At 45.1% G+C, this 22543-nt stretch overlaps 1 protein-coding gene and 2 gene segments (V, D, J or C); all 3 read left to right on the top strand.

Annotated features, from left to right (window-relative positions):
- LOC112650920 (T cell receptor beta constant 1-like) overlaps positions 1-22543 on the top strand; it is a 198284-nt gene that overhangs the window by 158932 nt on the left and 16809 nt on the right.
- LOC112650918 (T cell receptor beta variable 28-like) lies at positions 29-1221 on the top strand. The segment is given in 2 exon segments: positions 29-187; positions 307-1221. Coding segments are annotated over 2 exon segments (342 nt in total).
- On the top strand, positions 14231-17579 carry PRSS2 (serine protease 2). Its single transcript, XM_025433828.3, has 5 exons — positions 14231-14389; positions 15270-15429; positions 16315-16568; positions 16926-17062; positions 17364-17579. The coding sequence occupies exons 1-5, from the start codon at positions 14350-14352 to the stop codon at positions 17514-17516; spliced, it is 744 nt and encodes a 247-aa protein (XP_025289613.1). The 5' UTR covers positions 14231-14349; the 3' UTR covers positions 17517-17579.

Genomic DNA, 22543 nt, shown 5'->3' with positions numbered 1-22543 from the left:
TTTCACTTTGGCAACTCTAAACTCTCTTAAATCTAGAAGATGACTAAGGGATGGTGAGCGTGGGCAGGGACAGTGACATCACAGACAACCAGCCTCCAGCCTGAGCCTGAGAGGAGCCAGTCCTGCCTCAAGTCTGCCATGGGGATCGGACTCCTCTGTGGTGTGGCCTTTTGTTTCCTGGGAGTAGGTGAGTGTGGAGTGTTAGGGGAAAACCCCTGTGCTGTTATTTCCAGGCCCTGATATGAGCCTTTTCTTTCCTTAGGCTTCCTGGCCTCTGGAGTCACATCCTCTGCTCTTCTCTCATAGGCCTTTTGAACGCACAAGTGACTCAAACCCCGAGACAACTCATCAAAAAAGTGGGAGCGAAAGTTTTGTTGAAATGTTCACAGAATATGGACCATGAAAGAATGTTCTGGTATCGACAAGACCCAGGTCTGGGGTTGCGGCTGCTCTACTGGTCCTATAATATTGACAGTGTTGAGACAGGAGACATCCCTTATGGGTACAGTGTCTCGAGGAAGAAGAAGGATGCCTTCCCCTTGATTCTGGAGTCTGCTCGCATCAACCAGACATCTGTGTACTTCTGCGCCAGTAGTTAGCCACAGTGCTCCACAGCCACATCCTCTCTGCACAAGATGCACAGAGATCATGGGGAAGTGACCTTAACTCAGGGCTGAGCTGCATTGGCTCCTATGGCACATTTGTGCCGATTAGAAGAAAGGCAGTCTCTAAAGAGGAACCCAGGCCACAGGCGCACACCTGGGCCAGGGGAGCAATGTTTCTCAGGCCTCATTCACCAGCCCTTTAAAACTCAGGGGGCCTTCCGAACCCAACCAACCCAACCTTATGTGTCATCCCCAGCCTAAAACCATGAGACCCCACCCCAGCTAGAGGAGACGTATCTCACATATTCACACCAGAGAGGCCCTGTTCATTGGTCTTTCCTCCCCTTCCTAACCTGCTCCCTACTCTGCTACTTTGCCCCATGTCTTTGCTCTTGACTGATATTTCGCTAGAGGTCATTCACACATTCTAAACCCTTTCTTTAGATAAATTTTAGTATCCATGTGCTGATTCAAGAGAAAGTTGGTGAAGTTTGGATCCTGTTCATTCAACTGAAAAAGAGAAAAATACTGACAAAAAATAAATCTTTCTGAGGTTCCCTAAATGGCCAATACCGTTGTGTTGGAAACTTCTGATCAGAGGAGTACCCTGTGACACAGAAGGTGGTAAGAATGAGTCAGGCCATACCTGTAATCACAATCATCAGGAGTAAGTATCCATTTGTTTAGTTTAGGAATGAGACATACACGATCCTGCCAGGAAATATTAATTGAGCCTATTCTGCTTTGGGAATGCAAAACAAATATAAAGGGTGTTGGAAATCCCAAATGTTGGGGAATTTGCCAAAGTATTAATGAGACAAAACAGGTATATAAGAAGTTTTGATTCAGTGCTAATTCTTTATGTTGTAGAATTCAGAGAAAAGAAAAAATCAGTGTGTATTACACTATTCAGGATCAAGTTCACATGAGTGATAGGACTTGAGCTGATTTTAGATCAAAATAAAGGCAAAAGGAAGTATCAAAAGAAGGAAATATCCTGCAATGTTTTTGTGAGAGATCCTGCCAGAATGAAAAAGTGAATTTTTTTTCTCTGAGAAAAGGCAGGGATCAGAGGTCTCCCAGCAGAGGCCAATGCCTAGAACAGAGAAAACAAACCTTCACAGAATATTATTAAATGACAAGACACATTTACAAACATTTATTTTCAGGGGGCTTTCAGGGTGTCTGGGAGTCCTGTGATGTCCAACAAATTATTTCTTTCCCACCAGAAGCATTGTACTGACTCAGAAGATCAACCTTGAGAGAGGAGAACAGTTACAGGCACTGTGGTTTCACTCCCAGTGCTTTCGGGGACCATCCTCACCGCAACTGAGACCCTTATAGGAAGAGCACCACCCCAGGCCCAGCGGCTGTCTCAACAAGGTGCCACCTGTTTCTTCTGATGCATCTCATCTCACTAAGGAACTGTCGCCCAAGCAGAGATGTAGAATACATGAATTAAGTGCAGAGACTGAATATCATACATCTCATGAATTACACAAGATGTCTCAAGAGGTTGAAAGGATTGTAGATTGGGGTAGGAGGCTTGAGTTTTGAGATAAATCGAAGTGTTCTAAGGAGAACTCACAAAATACACTCTCAAAAGCACATAAAATGTTAACTAATGTTTACCATAAGAATACAAGGAAGAATTCAGAAAATGTAAACCATGATTTTAGATAAAGAGTCATCACATTAACATCCTGAAAAATTCATAGAAGGAAAAATGCTATTTTCCTTCTATGAATCAAAGGTTTAAAATTCTGTGACATGGGTAAATATAACAAATTCTTCTGTATTAAATGAAAATAAAAGCAGGGTTTACTAGGACATGATGGGGAAGAGGAAATGGCTTCTTAAGAAACAGGGGCAATGAAAGGGAAGGAAAAAATGTTTCCTTTTTTCTAGAAAAGAACTGAAATATCAAACAAGGGTGATGCTACAGAAGAAAGCACTTCCCCTTCTTTCTAGACAAGAGTGAGATATCCCAACTAGTTTATCTGAACATACACTTGTGACATACAAGGACTATTTTCTACTCATTACAAATGAAGAACCTAAATTTAAATAATTTGCCCAAAGCCACACAGCTGGTAAACTCAAGTTGAGGTAAACTCAAGTCCAAGGTGGGTAAATATCCTTGCTTCAGCCAAATGGGTCTCGAATCCTACCATTAATGCAAAGATATGATTCACACAGCCAAAGAATTGGACCCCCTATCTCTGTACCAGCAGCATAGCCAGCACCAAAGACACTTTTCATGATATAGCGTAAACTTCCAACACTTCCATCTTGAAATGGAATGATGAAGTGTTAAGGGAAGAAATGGTATCATCCTAGTGATGGACAAATGGAGACAGCCATAAAAAGAAAAAGAAAGTCAGGTGTGTTTGATGAATATAAAACAACTGAAACTAAGGCATATCTTCAATCAATTTCAGAATGAGGTGGATAAAATGATCTTAAAGTGATGCAAGACAAGGAAAAGTGTTAAAAACCAAAACAATGTATAAATGAAGGAACGAGAAACACAATGGTTCACATTTCTCAGCAGCAACACTGAATGCTAGAAAACAACGGTGTAAAAAATAACTATGAAATTCCGATAGAATATAATTTTCAGCCTGCATTTCTCAACTAACCCAAGCTATCCATAAAAATGTGATTTTTGTTTCTGCCAGGATCTCAAACCTAAATAAATTCTTATTTTATTCTTCCTTAGAAAGTTCTTGGATAATGTGTATCAGCAATCTGTGGGAGAAAATCAAAAAGAGAAGAAATCATAGGATTCAGGAACTAGGGAATCCAACTCAGAATAACAACAAAGAAAAGCCCTAGGATAGGAATTGTGCAGTAGAACTGGTTAGCAACGCATCCAGACAGAAGCAGGGAGACTCCAGGGTACATTTTCAAATATTGCCCAAACATAGGCTGTGATACACGAAATGAGAAACTCCTCCATAACATAATCTAGCATGAGTTAACATGTGCAGAAACCCAGATCCAGTCTGGAGAAGATGACTCCACTAAAAGGAATCTAGATTATTCAGAGGTTTCAGATATAGGTAGCAACTAAACCACAAAGTCTGCTGATTACTAGATAGCCATTTATTTATCTATTTCAAAAGATTTTATTTATTTACTCATGAGAGACACAGAGAGAGAGAGAGAGGCAGAGACACAGGCAGACGGAGAAGCAGGCTCTATGCGGGGAGCCCCAATGCGGGACCCGACCCCGGGACACCAGGATCACTCCCCAAGCTGAAGGCAGATGCTCAACCACTGAGCCACCCAGGTGTCCCACTAGATACCCATTTAAAAGAATGAGGTAGGTCTTCTGATGATATGGGAACTCCTGTAAGACTCATCCTCAAATAGCAAATATACTCTCCAGACAAAAAAATTTAAAGGCCTCCCTTAACACACTGAAAAGCAATCAAAAGAAGGCAATATTTACAGGGAAGTCAACACTTGGATGAAAAGTCAGTTTTTGAGGCACCTGGTGGCTCAGTTGGTTAAGTCTGCCTTCAGTTCAGGTCATGTTCCCTATGTCCTGGGATCAAGCCCTACGTGGGGCTCCGGCTCATTGAGGAGTCTGCTTCTCCCTCTCCCCATGCCCCTCCCCTCTGCTCATGTTCTCTCTCTCTCAACTAAATAAAATCTTAGAAAAAGAAACTTCAATTTTGAGGGGCACCTAGGTGGCTCAGTTGGTTAAGCATTTGAGTTCGTTTCGGCTCAGGTCCTGATCTCAGGATCATGAGATGGAGCTCTGTGCTGGGCTCCACGCTGGGTGGGGAGCCTACTCAAGATTCTCTCTCCTCTCCCTCTGCCCCTCCGCCACACACTCACCTGCACACACTCTCTCTCTCTCTCTCTTTCTTTCTTAAATAAATAAATAAATAAATAAATAAATAAATCTTTAGAAAAAAGAAAGAAACTTCGATTTTGAGGTGGAAATGAAGAGCGCAGGAAATGAAATGTAGATAGATATTAAAGATTTTTCTTAAATTCTTTGTAATATGTACGATTAGTGAAAGCAAACATTTCAGCATTGTCTTGTGAGACATGTAGTGGATACACACAGTAAAACTGACAATAATAGTGATCCCTGGGTGGCGCAGCGGTTTAGCGCCTGCCTTTGGCCCAGGGTGCGATCCTGGAGACCCGGGATCAAATCCCACGTCGGGCTCCCGGTGCATGGAGCCTGCTTCTCCCTCTGCCTATGTCTCTGCTTCTCTCTCTCTCTCACTGTGTGCCTATGATAAATAAATTTTAAAAAAATGACAATAATAATGTAAAAGATGAGGATGAAGAAAACATGCACATTTAGTTGCAAAGTTCTATATTTTAAGTGAATCTTTACCATATTAATTGTAAGTAAGCTGTAAAAAGTTTAAAATGAGTATGATAATTATTAGAGCAATCATTAAAAAAATTAAAGAAATATACCTAAAATTCCAGTAGTTAACAAATTAAAATAGCATTAAAATTTTTTTTCAAATAATTAAATAGGGTCTATCTATCCTAGGAATATGTTTGCTCTGACATTCAAAATCAGTCATTGTAATTTACCTTATTAATACGTGTATAAAGACTACACAGTTATTATTAGAGATAGAAAAAACACTTAGCAAAATTCCATACCCATTGATAATGGCAACACTCAGAATTGGGAGCAGAATAGAACTTCATCAATCTAATGAAGGACATCTACAAGAAGCCCACAACTAAGAGCATACTTGATGGTAGAAATATTCAACTTTTTAGCTCTAAGCTAATAAACAAGTCAATAATTTCACTAACACCACTTGTACTCCACATTACTAAAGGTGCTATGCAGCACGTTAAGACAAGAAAAAAGATGAAAGGGCTGAAGAATAAATGATAAAGTAGAACCTTTTAAGAGATGAAATCACCGTTTACATTTAAATATCAAAAGAAACCTATAAAATTATAAAATTAATAAGTGAATTTCTTAAGGGCATGTGTTACAATATTAACATGCAAAAATCGCATTTCATATACTATGGCAAACAATTGGATAGTTAAATTTTACTTATTTTTAAAGATGTTTATTTACTCATAAGAGACACAGAGAGAGAGGCAGAGATATAGGCAAAGGGAGAAGCAGACTCCCTGTGGGGAGCACAATGTGGGACTCAATCCCAGAACCCTGGGATCACACCCTGAGCCAAAGAAAGGCAGATGCACAACCAGTAAGCCATCCAGGCATCCCAGGATAATTAAATTTTAAAACTTGCATTTAAAAGAATGTAAAAACAACCCAAATATTTAAGAAAAAAATTAACAAAAGATATGCAAGACCTGTAAACTGAAAACTAAAAAGCAATACTAAGAGAAATGAAAGACAAGTTTACAACATGGAGATACATATCACATTCATGAATTGGAAGTCTGACTATTGTTAAAAATGAGTATTCTCCCCAAATGGATCTATAGCTTCAGAAAAATCCCAATTATTGTCTCAACTGGACGTTTTTTAAGAAACTTAAATACGTATTCTAAAATGCATATGGGAAAAAAAATAAAAATAAAAATAAAAAAATAAAATGCATATGGAAATGCAAAGGTTCTACGAGGAGGCAGGATCTGGTTAAAAGCCTATGTGGGATCTTTCAGGCCTCCCCAAGGGCTGCTACCCAAAGGGTGGCACACTGTGGTACTCCGTGATGGATGGGGAGGGGTGGATACTCGGTGGACACCTGACAGTGACTCACTTGTGATTCCTTGTGAATGAAGACCCATCCAAAGTGAAGAGCCACATAGCTCCACTGGGGGGCAAATAAAGCTTCTGCAGAAGCTCACCGTCCTACTACAAGAGGGGAACAGAAATGCAGTAGGGAAGGAAGAACCCACTGGGGAGGAAAGAGGCCCTGGAGTTTGCCTTTTTTCAAGGACGGTGAAGGGCTAGCACCTAAAGATGCTGACTTGCCTGCTACTTCTCCTGGGACAAGGTATGAGGCTAATCCCATAGGGAAGTTTGGGGTTAATGTTGATGCCGAGTAGAGGTGCAGAGGGCCTGAGGCCACCCTTTGGAGGATGAGGGAAATGGGTTAAGTGATTAGTGGATTCTGACCCAATAATAGTTGGAAGAACAAAACGGAGGCAGTGCCAAGGGTTCTTTGGGATCCAAAGTGACACTGAAGCTAATGGCAAAAAGACCTTCCTGCCTGGGGACAGGCCTGTCAGCTCTCTCTCGCTCTCTCGCTCTCTCTGAAACTAGGCTCTGTGTTTGGAGCTCTTGTCTCTCAAAAGCCGCGCAGGGACATCTGTCAACGTGGGACCTCCATTACCATCCACTGTGAGGTCGATACCCAAGTCACCTTGATGTTCTGGTACCGTCAGCTCCCAGGACAGAGCTTGATACTGATTGCAACCGCAAACCAGGGTGCAGAGGCCACCTACGAAAGTGGATTTACCAGGGAGAAGTTTCCCATCAGCCGCCGAACCCTAATGTTCTCCACTCTGACTGTGAGCAACCTGAGCCTCGAAGACACCAGCTCTTACTTCTGCAGCGCTAGAGACACAGCGCCCAGCACGGATCAAAGATCTGAACAAGAACCTCAGCTGGCTCCCTCCCACCCAGCTTCCAGCCTGGTGAACTCAAGGCCCCAGTCAAGGCAGGTGGGAGGGGAAGACCACAGCTTGAGCTGCTCATTGTGTGCTTGTTGGCAGATCTGGGTGTGAATAGGTAGGTCAACTAGCCACAGGGACACAATCTGCAGGACGAACTGCAGGATGAAATACAGGGAAGGTGGCTACCAAGAGGCTAAGGATAAAATTCCTTCCACGACAGTGTTAAGATGTACTTAGTAGAGACCATCGGATAGTTTGCCTTCCAGTGGCAGGGTCAGAATGAACCTTTAACTATTTTATCTCAAAGCTCTATGTAGCTTGTTTTCCATCAATACAGTCCAGAAGGCTCTTAGTCACCTTGATATCATACAGGTCCATTAGACCAATGGCATCATTCAGGATGTTCTCAGTGAGTAGGAATTAGAAAGCACTCGCAATGCCTCAGCATGACATATGCACGCCAGACCAATGTAAGATCCGCAGAAGTTCAGAGACCTGCCACATTGATGAGCTCACTGTAACATATGAAATTTTATCAGTAGCCACTCCTTGCTCAAGGCTATGTATCATCTTCTCTGGGAAAATTTCATTTATTATTGCCATCATTTCTCTTTCTTTTAGCTATTTGCATTGCAAAATCAATGCACATTATTGTAAACATTGAAATTGCTCGTTTATTTCTTTTTTTTTTCAAGTCCACAATTCATTGTTTATTGTTTGCTGAAAACAATTCCACAGTTTGTCTTCACCAAATTACATCATGATGGATAATGGGCATTTGGGGCTTACAAATCCTTTAAGAATGTACCTGGAGATCACAGTATAACCCAATCCTTAATACAAATAATCTAAGGGCTGTTGTAATATGATAGGAAAAGCCTGTGAAGTTAATAGAGGTTTGCCATTACAAGCTATGATTTCTTTTCAGGATTTTATTTACTTGAGAGAGGAGAGACAGGGAGACAGAGAACAAGCAGGGTGAAGGCAGAGAGAGAATCCGACTCCCTGCTGAGCAGGGAGCCCGACGCGGGGCTTGGTCCCAGGGCCCTGAGATCATGACTCGAGCCAAAGGCAGATGCTTAACCAACTGAGCCACCCACACACCCCTGAAGTCACTCATTTAAATAAAGTTAGATCATATGATACATACTGTTTTACCATTTATTCTCTCAACCCAAGAATATTTCATAAATACCCTTTCATGTCAAAAAATGTACCCTGCATTAACTTTTATAAGACTATTTCAATATATTGATGACTGTCCTTTATATATCAATTTTTACAATCAAAACCAATGGCAAGGTAAATATCATATGCTAGATGACAAGGTTTAATTTAAAAGCAACGGCGTGTGTACTGATTTATTTCTATTGCAGTCTCGGCAAGGAATAATGGAAGCTCTCCCTGTCCCACCTTTCTACAACTGGCCCTTCTTAGTTAGGTCTCAGCTCAAATACCACCCCCCCCAAAGAGATTTTTCCTGACCACCTTAGCTAACAGAGCATTTGCCAACCTGGCATTCACTCACACCTATTATCACTTTATCCTATTTTAACAATACCTAACCACCACAGTCTGATATAAATATATATACTCTATATACACGACATATATACATCATTTGTTGTCTGCTTCCTGTCACTACACCTCCTCACAGATGTGTGGACACATACACACACAAATACACATAACTGCTGTGAAAGCAAGGACACTTCTATCTTCTTCAGTGCTAGTTCCTTTCATCTTAAGAAAACTGCAGGAACGCTACAGAAATTCAGCCAGTATTTACTGAGAGTTACAGACTGAATTCGACTCCTCCAAAATTCACACAATTACAGCCCTGAGCCCCACTATTTTAGAATGTGACTGTATTTGGAGATTTGGCCCTTACAGATCTGGCCTTTAAAGATGCTATTAGAGTGACCCTAATCCAAACTGGCCAGTATCCTTATGAGAAGAGATGAGGACATCCTAGGAGAGACACCAGGGTTGTACCCATAGAAGAAAGGCCACATGAGGACACATTGCCAGCCAAGGAGAAAGGCCTCAGAAGAAATCAACTCTGCTAACACCTCTATCTGAGACCTCTAGCTCTCAGAACTAGGAGAAAGAAGATTTCTGTTGTTTAAGACACCTATGTCTATGTTCTTTTGTTATGGTAGCCCCAGCAAACTAATACATTGACTAAATAAATATGATTCAAAAGAAAAGAGGAAAATTTGACCAGCAGTGTGGATTTCCCTGGAGAAAAAGTCTACAAAAGTATTTGAGTTTAGACAATGTAAGCCAACAAGCAAATGAATTGTTCTAATGGGGACAGAACAGATGCTTCAGCTTATGTTTGAATAGAAAGGTGGCCCAACTATCGCCAGCTCCCTCTGCTGCATTCCCACGGCTGGGAAAGGGAGTAGATGTTATGGGTTCTAGAGACCAAAGCCCAGAACGTGCTCAAACCCAGTGGCCCTGAAGTAGATGGTCCTCAAATTGGAACTGTCTTGGTGCCTATGTGGACTAAGCACTCAATGCTGAGCCTTGGAAGCCATTTGGAGATCTTTCTGGATAGTTTGGTCAATAGGAATTGGAGTCACCAGCAGCTGCCTTCCAAATGGACAACACATTCTAGAGTTTTTATAAGCCAAATGAGTGGAGAGAGCCCAATTGGGCTCTGATTGGACTTATTATTGAACTTGGCTTGTGGAGCTCAATCTGGACCTAACACGATTTAGAAAAATAAAAACACATGTTATTTATTAAACTTTGAGTATCATGGAATAATTCACGGCTGCTACAATAATAACAGCCCACATGGGTATTCCTCTTGGACTCTCTCCTGCCTTTCTTCTGCTACTACCTTCTAGAAGATGCTGGAGCGACTTAAGAAGATCTAATAGGCCCAGGAGGGATGGAAATGTGAACAGAATGACCATTACATTACAGGAAACAGTCTTTCGTTAGTGTTAAAACCTCAGTTGCTAGACACTGCCCACTTACCCCTCAAGCCTGAGCAATAGATAAAATATGCAAATGGAACTTTGCTCTGGGCCTGAAACTCACTTGTCTTCTTTGGCTTCAAGGTGGGGAGCAAGATGTAGGGGCGAGAAAGGACGGATACCCCCATTTAGCCAACTAGCATGGCCCGTCTACACATCCTCACCTCTGTCTCAGTGTTTCTCTTTCTCGGGACCACACAAAACCCCCTTCACTATTCAGAGTCAGCAACTCCCAGGCTCCAATATTCAAGAAAGCAGTTCTTACTGGACAAGAAGAAATTGTGCCATGGAGAAAATATGTAGTTTAGAAAAAAAATAATGCAGGAAAGGAGCTGGAAGGTTGGAGAGAAGACAGCTCAGAATTTGACAACATGGTTGAAGAGCGGTGAAGGATATGGGGCACAAGGCAGAGTTGACTATGAGTGGAGGAAAAATACCTGAGTCAGGGGGAAGGGCTTAGGAAGAAAGTGTTAAAAAAAAAAAAAAAAAGGCTGGAATTTGGAATCTGACCAAAATCTACTTTTCAGACCACTGAAAGGTCCAACAGCCCCCCGTGTGTAGCAACACAATGGGAAATGAACTACCCCAAGTAGGGGAAGGCCCAGGTGTCAACTCCATATTGATTGTCCAGGTGACCCAGCAGAAGTCACTTAACTTCTGAGCTTTAGGTTGCTTGTTTCACGTTTTTATTTATATTCTAGTTAGTTAACATATAGGGTAATATTGGTTTCAGGAGTAGAATTTAGTGATTCATCACTTCCATATAACTCCTAGTATTCATTATAAGTGCCCGAGAAAGTGGTGTCTGCTGCTTCCCTCATGGGGCTGCCCTCGGGATCAAACAAGAAGACAGGAAGCTGAATGGTCTCTGGTAGAGCGGGCAGGCTCTAGAGTCAACTATCATGCTAAAATCCCATCTCTACAACCTACTGGCTGTGTGACCTTAAGCAAACTACTCCATCTCTATAAGGCTTGTTTTGTCATCTATGAAATGGGTAACCTCATAGTTGGTTGTTATAATAAAGTGAAAAAAGGTCCATAAAAGACTTAGACAATGTCTGATATAGTCAGAAACTATAGTGAAGAAACTATTCACTATTATAATTAAAAACCAGGAATGGGGCACCTGGGTGGTTCAGTGATTTAAGCGACTGACTCTTGATTTTGGCTCAGGTCATGATCTGAGTCCTGGGATCAAGCCCCGCATCTGGCTCTGTGCTCAATGGGGAGTCTGCTCCCTCTCCCTCTGCCCCTTCACACACTCTCTCTCTTTCTCTCAAATAAATAAATCTTTAAAAAAAAAAAAACTCAGTGATTTGATAGGCTAATTATTAACTATGAACTATGAGAATGCCTTAGAGAAATAGTTCAGAAGGAAGATTATAAGAGTTGCATAGACTTAACCAAACCAAAGTTGGGCAAAGCTGGACCTGAATCCACCCTACCTGTCTGAGCCTAAAGCATGAGGTCATAGTCTCACTTAGAGCTATTTTCTCTGCCTATAAAGTGATTCCTTCTACATTCAACAAAAACTGACTTCATACTATGTTGTGGGTATAATAGTTTATTCTCAGGAGGCGCACAAAATATCAGGAAAAAGCTAGTCTTAAGGCTTTAGACACAGAAATTCCTTGAGCTCTTGGGTGTTCCCTTTTAGACAGAGTCAAGGCCACAAACATTTTCTCCCTATTCCTCAATTTCCTGTCTTCTCCCAAGGGGCACCTCCTGGTAGGATACCTGTCCAGGAACACTGGTATGTGTTCTTCTCCTTCTCTGCTACAGCAGGACTTCCTAGAAAAACCCCACGACAAAGGGACAAAACTAAATAGCATATTTGGTGACATTATAGGGAAAGCCTCTGTTATAAAGCTCTACAACTTGGTTCAGCTACCCATGAGCACAGAGACATGTCATCTGTGCCTTAAATGTTTAGAGTAGACCAGGTTTAGAGTAGACCAGGGCCATGGCAAGGTAAAGCTCTGAGACCAGGTGCGAGGTGGAATATTCATTCAATCCCTATTTCTGCCAGGGAGCCAAGCACCAGGAAGGAGCTGAAGGTACATTTTGTCCTCTGGGAACCTCTGGCTAAATCCCAAATAAACCTTCTCATGTGGCACCTGCCCCAATTCCCAAACTTCCAGTGCTGTCCACATCTTCTGGTAGCCTTGAAGCCAGCTCTGCCATTTTTAGATCTGTATTTGTGGGTAACACAGAACCGTGCTGTTCTCTTCTTCTACAAATGGAAATAATTTCATTTTGTATATTTCACAATTAAAATATTTGTGAAAAGACAAGTTCAAAACTCAATGCCAATGAAGACCAGCATACTGCTGTTGTTGGGGTATGTGAAGCCTTATAGAAGGCTGTCGGACACTGTACAAATATAGCACCTTCCCACAGAGGTGTGAGCCCATCAGGATGAGAGGGGGTGCTATCAGAGAGGCCAGAGCTCTGAGGGCAGTGCTCCCGTCATGGGGAGGCCAGCCTCCAGCCATGCCAGGCAATGGACTGGAAGACTTCCTATGGGCCCCTCCCAGCTCTGTGAACCCACAAAGGCCAACTTCTGCTAGTTTCCATTGACTCCATTCCCTCAGCCCACTTCCTATTTTATTGCCGGATGTCTGAGCCTTTTTCACTTTGTCCCAGAACATTTACTCATTTCCACTTTTCAAAAAATTCAAAAGTGAACTGTGTCCAGCCCTGCCCTTCATCACCTCAGAGCTCAGAGGAGCTGGGAAGGAGAACTGTCTTTGCAAGAGGGTTCCTTCACCTGGCTCATGGAATTACACTCAACACACTCTCTCCACCTCCATTCCCCTCTGGCCAGGTTGTGCCTCAATAAATTACGGGGTTGTGTTTTGGTCGCATGGAAGGTCCCAAACTGAGGCCATTTCTGGGAAGATTACCTCTGTGCTGAGTCCAGCACAATAATCTCACTGCATCTGCAATAGAAAATTCTAGAATTTCCCCCGTTCCACTGTAGTGAATGATCACCAAATACTCCACCCCTTCACTATGTGCTAATCTCTCTACCTACTGCTGATTCTTTGATTGGAACCTACATTTACCATCACCCAGAGCCTGTCTAATGTCTGATCTGGAGCATACAATCAGAGCTCAGGCTGTCAGCCCCTAGCAGGTGGGAGCAATTTTCATCACCAGTGGTGCCGATTCTCAGGGCAACCAGGAGACTACATAAAGTGAACCCATAGGGATCCCCGGGTGGCGCAGCGGTTTGGCGCCTGCCTTTGACCCAGGACGCGATCCTGGAGACCTGGGATCAAATCCCATGTCGGGCTCCCGATGCATGGAGCCTGCTTCTCCCTCTGCCTGTGTCTCTGCCTCTCTCTCTCTCTCTCTCTGTGTGTGTGTGTGTGTGACTATCATAAATAAATAAAAATTAAAAAACAAAAGTGAACCCATGACAATGTGAGTGATGAGAAAGACCAATGTCCTAATGGTGAGAAAGAGGAAGGATGTGATCTTGAGCTTACATCCTCCAAACATATCAGGTAAATGCCCACTGAACTTCTCCTTCCAAGTGCTCCTGTCCACAAGCCTTGATGGGAAGGAAAGACAGCTGAAAGCCCAGACTCCCATCTCCCGTCTCCCTTCTCATCGCCTCTTGACATTGGGATCCTGGTTCCCTAAAACCTTGGATGTGACCTTCCTGCCCAGTGGTTTAAACTTGGGAGAAGGGTCTTCATGCTTATAGATGCAAGACTTTACTCCCCTCGTAGGGGTTCCAGGTCACTAGCAGCCAGATTTCCTTCCAGTATTAGGCCTTGCTCAGAGCAACTTAAATGAACTCCATGTCAGAGGGCCCAGGCCATTCTTCCTCCTCTTCTCATCTCAGCTTCAGAAGGTCCAGCTGTGACATATGGGGACTTGGCTTCTTCCTCACACCCCAGAATCCTCCCAGGAGTCAGTTGTGTCTTCCTCTCTGCTCTCACAATGTAGGTTTTCTTATCACCTGAGGGTCACAAATCCCCAGACAGCCAAACACAGCAGAGGTGATACAAGGCCAAGGGAAGGGAAAGCTACAGGTGTGTTTGTCCTGGGAGGAGTGGTGACCCTCCACCCTGGCGTACACCCCCTCCCTCACCTTGGGAGGTATAAAGGCTCTCCACCACCCATTCAGTTATACTTCTGCCATCATGAATCCACTCCTGATCCTTGCTTTTCTTGGAGCTGCTGGTGAGTTCCATACATGGCTTTGGACCCCACTCGCCTCCTTCCTGGCAGGAATTCTGCTCCACTCTTGCTGCTCTTCTGTATTTGCCTGGGCTCTGAGAGTCTATCTCCCCTGCCCGGCAGCCCTCTTTCTCATTCCTGGGCTCTCTGTAAGCCCCATCTCTCCCACCTTGCACTGACCCCACTCCAGACCCTGTCATTCATCCATTTTGGGACTTTGTTGGGAGAGCCTGGAAAGGGAGATCAGGTGCAGGTAGGCCATGAAATGAAATAGGGGGCTTGAGGCTTAGTTCCATCAGCTCTGGGATAGCTCCCCTGGAGCTGTTCTCAATCCCAGATACGCCTAGGAAAGCTGAAAGAACATTCATGTCAGAGTCTTAGCCCTAGAAATTCTGATTCAGTTGGCCTGGGGCCTCCTCTCCCGGGCCTCATGGTGCAGATTTTTAGCAATGGGAAAAGCTAGGTATAGCCAGGGCTACTTAGCCAGATTTTCCTAGCTAGACCAACCCATCCTGACAATCTGGGGCTCAAACAGCCATGAGGAGTAGACCAATGATGAGGAAGAGAAGCATTCAGTGGATGAGAAAACCACATTCGGACCCGTGTTACATTGCGTGCACTGTGTCCTCACCCTGGCACCCCCAGAAGAGGTCTGGGCCGGAGCCCCAGCAGGCACCTGGCCATGTGCCCTGTAGACACGCCAAGAGTCTCAGCAGAGCTTCGCACTATGATGCCTATCAGGGATGTAACACTCCCCACTGGCCCATCTATCATCTTTGTGCTTGCTGAGGGCTTCTAATCAGCATGATCCAGCCACACGGGCTCTGGGCTCCACCTGCCTACATCTACTGAATTGGCTTCTCTGTTCCTGTCTCCATTCAAGTTGCTACCCCCACAGACGACGATGACAAGATCGTCGGGGGCTACACCTGTGAGGAGAATTCCGTCCCCTACCAGGTGTCCCTGAATGCAGGCTATCACTTCTGCGGGGGCTCCCTCATCAGTGACCAGTGGGTGGTGTCCGCGGCTCACTGCTACAAGTCGTAAGTGCTCTGTCTCCCACCTTGTTCTCCATGCCCAGAATCCTCGTGGAGAGCTGGGGTCAGCCCAGGAGTGTGGAGGTTAAGGAAGAGGGGCGGGTGGGGACAAGAAGTTGTCCCCAGCAGCCCCACCCACTCACCTAAGCTATGTTCAAACAATACTGATGTGCAGCTCCTATCCCAGGGCACTTAACTCAGAATTTTCAGGAAGATGAGTCTGAATATTGGTGATTTTTTAATGCTTTCTACCTCTAGTGACTCTATTCTGCAGCAGAGCTGAAGGTCACTGCCTAGACCAAAGGTTCTCAAACCTGAGTGAGCATCAGAATGACTTACAAGGCTTCTTGCAAAAATATGGACCACTGGGTCCCACCCCAGAGCTTCTAATTCAGCGGGTCTGGGGTGGGAACAAAAACCTATTGCTGCTAACAAGTTCCCAGGGGATGCTGAGGCTGCACATCCCAGGGCAACACTGAGAACCACTGGAGTAGATCATACAGGATGATGGCACGGACCAGCCCTAGAAGGGAGGGAGTAGAAGTCACTGCCTGTAGTCAGCAAATTACAGAGGATAAGGAATACATGGGGAACTTCAAGTCAGTCATGTATGCCTATGGCACCAGGTGCCAGGGAAGGGGTGGGGTGGGGAAGGCAGCTGGAAAAGCAGGCTGAGGAGCAGTCCCCACTGGATCCCTTTATGTCACCCCACTCTATGACCACCTACCTCTCGGGGAGAAAGTTCTTGGTCTCACATTTGCACGGATCCACCACCCCTCTCCTGCCAGGTGATATTGCCACACTCCCACTCACGAGCAGAGAGCTCGAGAACCCTGGAGAAAAGCGAACATAATGGAGAAAAGGGTTTCCCTGTGCTTGTCTTCCCAACAGCCGCATCCAAGTGAGACTCGGAGAGTACAACATCGATGTCCTGGAGGGGAATGAGCAGTTCATCAACTCCGCCAAGGTCATCCGCCATCCCAACTATAACAGCTGGATCCTGGACAATGACATCATGCTCATCAAGCTCTCCTCACCTGCGGTCCTCAATGCCCGGGTGGCCACCATATCTCTGCCCAGGGCCTGCGCAGCCCCTGGCACCCAGTGCCTCATCTCCGGCTGGGGCAACACCCTGAGCTCTGGCAGTGAGTGGGGCCCTCACTACTTCATCCTCCAATGTCCCCAATTTCCCGAACCAGCCATGCCCTGGAGCTTGAGTACCACTACACACAGGACTTTGTGCTGGGTCCTAGAAAGAGGCAAAGCTTTAAGGAGTTGACCCCCTAGAATCAAAATATAGGACAAATAGAGCACCTACTATTGTCCCATCAAGGGAGGGGCTTGGCAGGGTTCAGCCTGGAAACCAAAACCCATTGTTCCTCCGCGGGGCTTACATTCTTGGCATTCTCTGTGGGCTGCCCTCAGTGTTCAGCACTGGATCTGTCCCCATGCTGGCCTGACTCACCTTTCTCCTTGCCTTGATCTCTCCCTTCTCCTCAAAGCCAACTACCCCGAGCTGCTGCAGTGCCTGGACGCCCCAATCCTGACTCAGGCCCAGTGCGAAGCCTCCTACCCCGGCCAGATCACGGAGAACATGATTTGCGCCGGCTTCCTCGAGGGAGGCAAGGACTCCTGCCAGGTGACTGACCCTTCCCATGCCAAGACCCTTGCCCATCCACCTGCTCTACCGGGGAGCAGGACTGAGCACACAGGACTGTGGAGCTGGGGCAGGAGGGCTCCGTGCAGAAGGGAGGACTTCTACAGGGCGAGGCAGGCCAGGCTGTATGACAGTCACTGCCTTAGTCAGGACAGAGATGGGACCACCATGGGAAACATGCAGAGCCACAGAGCTGACCAGAATGCAATCTTTAAAGGTTCCGATTATATAGGTGCCCTTTCCACCTTCTCGATAAAACCTGTCCCACCTTCTTCCTCCCCAGGGTGACTCTGGTGGCCCAGTGGTCTGCAATGGAGAGCTCCAGGGAATCGTCTCCTGGGGCTACGGCTGTGCCCAGAAGAACAAACCTGGAGTCTACACCAAGGTGTGCAACTTCGTAGACTGGATTCAGTCGACCATAGCTGCCAACAGCTAAAGCCCCACCCCCACCTCCATCCCTCTACCATCACCATGCTAATAAAGTGTAACTGTCTGTCAACTGTCTGTGTCTGTGCCCCCTCCTTCTCCGGCCACATTGGTCCGACAGGGCTCCCCCTTAAAAATGAACAGAGTACCCCATTTCCCAAAATGCGTTCCTTGGAATATCGGTGGAGCATGTAAAGAGAAAGAATCCAAAAACTAATAAGCAGGAGATCATGGGGGGCTATTTTCTAAAGAAAAAGACATCTCAGAAGGCTGCATTAAGGAAGTTCCTGGTTATCTTACCAGCATCCTTGGCCAGCACACAGAAAACCTTGGGGTTTGGCTCCCTGCTAGCCTAGCCCCATAGCGCGAGTTCTCTCTACCCACCTGCTGCAGCCGTGGTCTGAGATGCTGCTCGGCCTTCAGCTCCGCTCCTCCAAGGCTCTCTCTCCTCCAGGCCTCTCTCTGCCTCCCTGCACTTCATCGGGGCTCTGGCCCCTGGCCACCTCCCAGCGCTGAGCTCCGATTCTGCATGTTACACTGATTCCTGATTAAAACCCCTCCTGACCCGAGCTCCTTATCCTGCAGAGGGAAGGTCCTTCCTTCTCTGCCACTGCCTACATTTCCAATCTCTTGTCTCTCCCCTCCTCCTCTCCCTGACTCTGCTCCAGTGCTCAGAAATCCAGGTGGCTCCTCCAACAAGCCACGGACCTGGTACCTCTGGCTCTGGGCATTACTGGTCCATCTGGCTTGACACCCTTCCCACTTGGCCCTTCACCCTCTTTAGAAAAGTCCTTTCTGACTCCTTTGGATCTGGGATCCCCCCACCCCCACCCCTGTGCTGGCTGTTGGCCTAGTGGGCCCAGCGAGGGGTCCTCCTGCTGCAGATGTTTACTGCTGTCACAATCCTGCTCCTGCTGCCTAGTAACTCTGGATGCATCTACCTGGCATTCAACTGTGAGCTCCTTAGGCAAGAAACCTCATCTTGTTCATCCTGGCATATCTAGTGATTAAACAATACCTACCGGGGCGCCTGAGTGGCCCAGTTGGTTAAGCGTCTGCCTTTGGCTCAGGTCATGATCTCAGGGTCCTGGGATCCAGCCTCAAGTTGGGCTTCCTGCTCAGCGGGGAGCCTGCTTCTCCCTCTCCCTCTGCCGCTCCCTGCCCCTCACTTTGCTCTCTCTCTCTCTCTCTCTCCCTCTCTCAAATAAATAAAACCCTTATTAACTAAAAATAAAAAATAAACTACGCCTACAATATAATAGGTTGAATAATTGAATGACTAAAGTATGAGCTGGGACCAGAGGGAAATATATGGAAGGAAAAAATTGCCTTCCAGAACACTGGTTCTCCAATGCGGACTCTGGCCCGGTGGCACCAGAATCACCTGGGAATTTAGGAGAAGTGCCAGTTCCAGGGCCCCTCCCAGACCTACTGATTCAGAAATTCGAGGTGGAGCCCAGCCACTTGCATTTTACAAGACTTCTACTTCATTCTGATGCACGCTGAAGCTTGAAAGCCAATGTGGTCGAGGTGTTCCTAGGCCAGTGGTCCGTGCGAAAGCAGCAGCCACTCACATTTTCACTATTTTCAGGCACCACAGTGAAGCTTGGTGTGCACTATCTGACTTAGATCTCTCAGTAACTCCATAAGGTAGGTGGCTTTATTGTTAAAGGGGCTTAGCAGCACCCCCCCAGGCCTCACCCACCGGCCAGGAGGGCCAGGCAGTCTGGCTGAGGGAAGCGCAGTGGCCCTTCCTCCTTCCTCAGTGGCCCCACTGGGGCCTCAGAACTTAAATATGAATCCTGAGCATTGGTTCCAGCCAATGCATGACATCATCAGGCATGACTGCAGCAACTCACTTAGCCTCTTTGGGATTCAGTGTCATCTGAGGAAATTCGGAGACAAATTTGTTTTTTTTTTTTTTTTTTAGGATTTTATTCATTTATTCATGAGAAACACAGAGAGAGGCAGAGACAGAAATAGGCTCACTGAGGGGAGCCCAATGCAGGACTAGATCCCCAGACCGGGATCACACCCTGAGCCAAAGGCAGAAGCTCAATGGCTCAGCCACCCAGGCATCCCAAATTTGGGATTTAAATGAATCTATGAACATGCTCCAAAAGTTTCAAGAAGGGGCACCTGAGTGACTCAGTTGGTTAAGCCTCTGATTCTTGATTTCTTCAGCTCAGGTCATGCATGATCTCAGGGTCCAGAGCTGGAGCCCCACAGCGCAGGTTGGGGGGGGGGCACGCTCAGAGGAGAGTCTGCTTCCCCTCTGACCCTCCACCCCCATGCATATTTTCACTCTCATTCTAAAATAAATAAACCTTCAAAAAAAAAAAAAAGTTTCCAGAATTACACATGTGAGAGATGCAATTTGTGTTTCTCCTTCCCACATCTCAGCCTTGGGAAAGGCAGGCAGGTAACCCAGTTTCCCCCTGCGGGGTGTGGGGTGATAGTGGTGGTGGAGGGGGTCCCCTCCAGCACCAAACACATTCTTTTCACGCCCTCAAGTGGTCACCCTGAGCGGGCAAGGATTTAGGTCTAAAATAAATAAGGAAAGGCTGCCCCCTTCTGCCCAAGATGTTGAATGAGCTCCCTGGACTCGCCTAAACTTCTAAACTTGGGTCACAGGGGGTAAAAAAGAAAAACTGCATGCTCTGCTTGGGCATAGCACCAGTGTGACTGAGTAGCAAAATAGGACAAACTCCATCGGGACTGAAAGCAGCTGTGACACCAAGACAGAGTGGTAGTCTTTGTAAGGCCAGTTGGGTTGAGGGTCCCCAGCCAGATGGTCAAAAAGAAACGTACTTAGAGAGTAAATTACTGATAAGCAAAAGGGGTAAATAGGACAGGAAGTTCCACTTGGTGAAAGCAGTCGACGACCTTTTATCCAGGCAAAGGCAAAGTGCTGTGAGATCCATCACTATTCCTGAATAAAAGGCACAGATTGTCTCTTTTTCTCTTTTCCCTAAATTCTAAGAGGCACCACCAGATAGCACTCTGGCATTCACCACAGCTGACACCTGCTCAGGGGGCAGGAGCTGAGTCCCAAGCCCCATGCTGAAATGGAAATATCTAGGATAATTTTGTGCCTGATTGTTTATTTAAATATATCGATAAACCCACTCCCGGAGATCTTTAACACTAAAGATCCTGAGGACTCCTCAGAAATACGCATTTTTCACAAGCTTCCTGAGTGATTAGAGACCCCATAAGCAAAGTCAGGACCATAACACATCTTCTTACATAAATTGATCTTTGGAAAAATAATGACTTTGTAAATTAAACAAGTAGGGTTTTTTTTTTTTTAAGTGGCACATTTCAAAATGTTACTTAAAGCAATAATTTGCTGGTATTTTCTTGAAAATTTTTATTAAGTTTGATTTTAAATAGATAATATAGCCATATGGCTCAAAAACTGAAACAATAAAGTTGAGATTTAAAAATCTCGAGTAATCTCAAGTAAAACGCAAGTAAACTTTGCATTTACTTCCACCTAGTTTCTGTCTCCTCCACTCATTTTTTTTTAAAGATTTTATTTATTTATTCACGAGAGACACAGAAAGAGAGGCAGAAACATAAGCAGGATCCCTGCTAGGAGTCTGATGCAGGACTTGATCCCAGGACCCCAGGATCATGACCTGAGCCAAAGACAGATGCTCAACCACTGAGCCACCCAGACACCCCCTCCTCTACTCATTCTTAGTAAGCAATGCTTTTGATGAGTATCTTTTGTGACTTTCCAGTGTGCCTCTGTGCAGGACCCCGGCTAATAAATGTATAATTCGTATATTTGCTGGACAAAAAGTGGTGTACAGAAATGCTGATCTGCAGCTTTCTTCCTTTTTTCCCCCAGTTAACAGTTTATCTGAGCTTTCCACAGCAGTGAAACATTTGTATTCTCTTTTAACATTGAATAGTATTCTGTTCTGTGGATGTATCCCAGGTTATTTCTCCAGTCCCTTCCTGATGGGCACTTGAGCTTTCCTGATCTTTTTGCTACCCCAGATAATGCAAATATTTTACACACATTTTTATTTGTATGCAAGAATAATTATAGGATAAACACCCAGATGAGGGAGTTCCAGGTAAAAAGGTAAACACATTTGTAATTTTCATAGATATTTCCAAATCGGACCAAGGATCCACTTAGGTGGTATCATTTTATGTGAAGTGTATGTTCCATGACACACCAGCTAACAGAACGGTCTTCCCTAGTTCAATGTCAATCACATTGGTGAACAGAGATATTTTGATGCAATTTTTTTTTTGGCAAGATTCCCCCCCCCCTTGGCGAAGCATTATTTGCATTTCTTTTTCTCTGAACCATCTGTTCTTTGCCACTTTCCTTGTGCTGCTGGATTATTTCCTTACTGATTTCTAGGAGTTCATCATATACTGGGGAGATCGGCCCTTGCGATGAGGATTGCAGATGTTCTTTCCATATTGTCATTTCACTTTTGATTCTGTGTATATTTTTCTGTGAAAGTGTGTCATCATTATGTAGTGAAGTCTGTCTTTCTTCTTCTTCTTCTTCTTCTTCTTCTTCTTCTTCTTCTTCTTCTTCTTCTTCTTCTCCTCCTCCTCCTCCTTCTCCTCCTTCTCCTCCTCCTCCTCCTCCTCCTCCTCCTCCTCCTCCTCCTCCTTCTTCTTCTTCTTCTTCTTCTTCTTCTTTCTTTCTTTCTTTCTTCTAGATTTTAAGTAATAGTTTGAAAGGCAATAAAAGGACGTACCGTCGAGTGAAATGAGACCTAGGCCACTCAACTGGAGGTTACATTTCACGGTCATCTGACGCAGGAAAATAAAACACCTACCAGCAACTTAAATGGGTCTGTCCCACAGGGGAAAAGTGACATTGATTACATTTGAGTGTTCCTATGACTTTATGGATGCAGCTCTCCATATCCACTTCCCCAACTCCCTTTTCCTAACCCTGAAGTCTGAAATCCACGGAGAAGGGAGGCGGGCTAACGACACACGCAGTCCTCCCACACCAGCACCCTTTTGGAAATACTCGAGCTCTCGGCTGTTGTT

The sequence above is a fragment of the Canis lupus genome, chromosome 16 (assembly GCF_003254725.2).
Source record: "Canis lupus dingo isolate Sandy chromosome 16, ASM325472v2, whole genome shotgun sequence".
Classification (NCBI taxonomy): domain Eukaryota; kingdom Metazoa; phylum Chordata; class Mammalia; order Carnivora; family Canidae; genus Canis; species Canis lupus.
The sequence above is the reverse complement of the archived record's forward strand: the minus strand, read 5'-3'. Positions and strand labels throughout refer to the sequence as shown.

Excerpts from the sequence above, each read along its gene's own strand:
- PRSS2 (XM_025433828.3), top strand. The coding sequence starts at position 14,350 with ATGAATCCACTCCTGATCCTTGCTTTTCTTGGAGCTGCTG. Across the intron at positions 14,390-15,269 it reads TGCTTTTCTTGGAGCTGCTG|TTGCTACCCCCACAGACGAC; the intron begins GTGAGTTCCATA and ends TCTCCATTCAAG. Across the intron at positions 15,430-16,314 it reads GCGGCTCACTGCTACAAGTC|CCGCATCCAAGTGAGACTCG; the intron begins GTAAGTGCTCTG and ends TCTTCCCAACAG.